Source organism: Botrytis sinoallii, assembly GCF_014898435.1.
Source record: "Botrytis sinoallii strain Bc 23 chromosome Unknown BSIN_028, whole genome shotgun sequence".
Lineage (NCBI taxonomy): Eukaryota > Fungi > Ascomycota > Leotiomycetes > Helotiales > Sclerotiniaceae > Botrytis > Botrytis sinoallii.
The window spans coordinates 704,840-708,579 of NW_024066055.1; the positions used below are offsets into that span (position 1 = coordinate 704,840).

The window sequence follows — 3,740 nt, forward strand, 5'->3', positions numbered from 1 at the left end:
TATACAATTTAAGCGTGTGAATATTAATGACTAAGCACGAGATTCCTCTTCTGATTGAACCCTTCGTAAATTTTCCTCCTCGCATTGGATTGGATTGGATCCTCAAGATTTTACTTTTCGTTGACGAGTTTCGACGGGAAAACGAATTACGAGATGCATGAAGTCAAGGATCGGTGATAAGTTGGTGCGCGCGATATCTCAGTTTACGCGAGATATTTTCACAAACGCGAAGTTATGGTAATAGGAGAGAAATGAACCAAAATTCTTGTACACTGCTTGTGTATAAAGAGGAGGTCCTCAACGCCACATATGATACCAAAAAGCAGTGGCAATCTTCTCTCTTGCTCTAACTTATTCCAACATGGCCTTCTTCACCTGGTCTCAATTTTTCGAGACTGTACGAACAGGCTTTCCCATTATCTGCCTTGCGTTTTTTGTCAGAGTATGTGCTATACTCGAGATATCAGTGTTCACGAACTAACCTGCCCTAGGTTTTTTATCAAGCATACCTCACACCTCGTCGCAAGATTCCCGGCCCGTGGTATTCACGACTCACTCATCTTGTCCTTAAATACCATACAATCACTGGTAATCGCCTCCATTATGTTCATTCTCTCCATCAAAAATACGGTCATATAGTCCTCGTCGCTCCAGACGAAGTATCATGTTCTTCACTCACTTCTTACAAAACAATCCACCGCATCTCCAAGCCCTTCCTCAAATCTGTTTGGTATCGCAACTTTACGGCTGCACTGCCAAATCTTTTTAGTATGATCAATCCAAAAGACCATGCTGCCCGTCGCAAATTGCTTGCGCATGCTTTCAGTAAGAGCTCTTTGAAAGTAAATTGGGAGAGTGAGGTTAGGAAGAAGACAAATCTGGCAGTGAATAAAATCAAAAGAGATGCTCTGGCAGGTGAAGTAGATATTATGAAATTTTTTATGTTTATGGCTACAGATGTCGTGGGACATCTCTGTTTTGGAGAGAGTTTCAACATGTTGGAAAGTGAACAGGTAAGTTCTTCTCTTTCTGCCTGCCGCATGCTTAATTGTTCATTTCAACTCCAGAAAAACCAATACATCCAGGATCTCCAACGCGTGATGATGGTCAGCGGCATTAGAGCTGAGTTTCCGACGATTTCTAGGATTGGCGAGATGTCAGGTCTTTCATTCTTCAAGTCTCCCAAAGAGCGATTAGATGAGTATGCATCATTAGCAGTCAAGAATGCAAGGTCACAGAGTGATGCTACTTCTAACATATTCCGCAAAATACTCTCCGAATCGAAATCGGATAGCATAGAGGGATCACTTTCGGATTTAGATATTCGGGAGGAGGCTACAGGATTTATCATCGCTGGCACTGATACGACTACTATGACACTTACATTTTTGGTATATCATATCTTGAGAAATCAAAAATTGCAGAGACAATTAGAAGACGAGGTTGACACTTTACCTAATGATTTTGAAGCCAAGGATGTTGAAGGATTACAGTTGTTAAATGCGGTTATTCAAGAAGGACTGAGGTTATGGGGAGCGGGATCAGGGAGTCTCCCTAGAACTGTTCCTCAAGAAGGCGTTGAGCTCGATGGATATTTTCTCCCTGGATCTATGACAGTTTCCACGCAAACTTACACAATTCACCGCGATCCGGAAATCTTTCCAGAGCCTGACAGGTAGTTATCCCTGCGTTTATCCGATTTCTACTCACGTCTTATCCACTCCCTCCCATAATACTCACTACTCCGAGCTGTAGTCAGCTTCCAAGGCCAGATTTTCAGACTGAAAGCCTTGAATTGTTGGACTACAACCCAGAATATTGAAAACTACCTATATTCCATTCTTTCCACAAAAAATATATAACTGACTGATGGCATGTCTCTCATAGCTTTGACCCCCAACGCTGGCTCGGTCCCAAATCAGATGATTTTAAAGCGGCAAATAATCCATTCGGTGCTGGAACGCGAACATGTGTTGGTATGCATTTGGCAAACATGGAAATATACTTAATCCTCGCTTTACTTTTCAGGGAGTGCAAAGGAATTAGAATCGCCTCGATCCAAGATGATGAGGGAATGGAGATTGAGAATTACTTTGTGATTGGACCTAAGGGACATAAATGTCTTGTTACGATGCGAGAAGGATTTTAGAAAGTGGATCAGAAGGTATATTTTGGAGAGAAAGCTGTACTTGTATTTGGCTATTGTTCTACTCATATTTTATAGACTTGAATACCTTATTTGTTGATTTATCCCCATTAAATTCTTAAATATAGAATCTGAAATCATTTTAAGCCGCTTGGTAGGATAAGGAATGTGTAGAGGGATAGAACTGAGGCATTTGATAAACCATAAAAATGACCTATTCAGATAGTATTAGGGAGCCTCCGATGCGTTCAAACTTGGCCCCGATATACTTATAAGAAGATTGACCTGGACGTAAGAGCTAATCGACATGACATACCAAATCTGCACTTGAAGTTTTTATAACGAGCAATCATATATAAGCCTAACTTAAAGATGGTTCTATCCTATTACTTATGCGATACCAAGTGTTTTTACAGATATCACATGTATATATGTAGTAGAAGATTGATACCATAGACCATAAAGACAAAAAGAAAGTCAATAAATTTAATATGATATATATAATGTTATTTTCCCAACTATTATTCCGAGGATTTTGGATTCGTAGAAGCTAACAAAGTAAATATATACTCTATTACATAATCATATATTCCTATAAGCAGGCTATTTTTATATTTGCAGATTTATAAAACTCCTTCTGATTGGTTATAAATAATGTGTGAAACTTTTAATTGGTTGAAGCTTAGTTGTTTCGGCCGGGTAAGGGGGAACTTAGTTTTTCCGGTTAGATGGAAAAGGAAAACTAGAAAGAAAGCTTACGAAAATCTATAAAACTATTTCAATCCAATATACAACCTCAAAAGAAAAGGAAATTCGATTAGAAAAGAAGTAATTAAATTAAAGCGATTGAAAGTTTTCGAATACTATTATTAGTTCTAGATTAGGCCCTATAATAATAATAAAATCAATTAACTAAATTGAAAGAATTAATAGAAATACATTTAAAGACGCATTTGAAGATACATTTATAAGCAGTGCCTGAAGTACAATTGCCTTAGACGTTTTTCGATATTAGAATCTATACTACTATTCTACTATGAGATACGATGACTCTCACCTGTATGTGGTATATCCTACAAACCTTCGATTATGCGATCGGAGAGCTAAGTAGAGTTAGCTGGAGCTGGGTGGTGATTGTACACTAATCGGAGGCTATATTGAAAGCGAAGATATATACAATTGATTATTAGAGAGTGATTATAAAAATACTTGAAATAAAGGATTATTAGCAAAACGGAAATGAAAATTATTTGATAGTAGAAAGAAAATAAGAATGGGATTAATACAGAACCATATCTTTACGAATCTATATAAAGAATAGAGTAGGATACAATGACTCTCACCTATATATAGTATATCCTACAAACCTTCGATCATACGATGGTCTCACTATCGCTTGGGCGAATGTAGGCTGGGGACACGCGAATTATATCACACTATTATAGCTAGTAGTTGAAGCTTAGCTGGATATAATCTATTTACAGAAGCCAAGATTATACTGGAATTCAACCACACAAAATTACAATACATATAATCAATATTAGCTAATCGATAATTAGAATCTCTAGAAAGACTTGAAAAAGAATAAATAAGG

General features: G+C 37.5%; 1 protein-coding gene across 1 annotated transcript; it reads left to right on the forward strand.

The window, feature by feature from the left end:
• Positions 1 to 361: 361 nt before the first annotated feature.
• On the forward strand, positions 362 to 2,149 carry EAF02_010979 (uncharacterized protein; the record flags this gene model as incomplete). The annotated part of the gene is made up of 4 exons (XM_038907027.1): positions 362 to 442; positions 492 to 1,013; positions 1,068 to 1,675; positions 1,888 to 2,149. 4 exons carry the CDS (start codon positions 362 to 364, stop codon positions 2,147 to 2,149), a joined length of 1,473 nt encoding a protein of 490 aa, XP_038753317.1.
• Between the last annotated feature and the right edge of the window lie 1,591 nt (positions 2,150 to 3,740).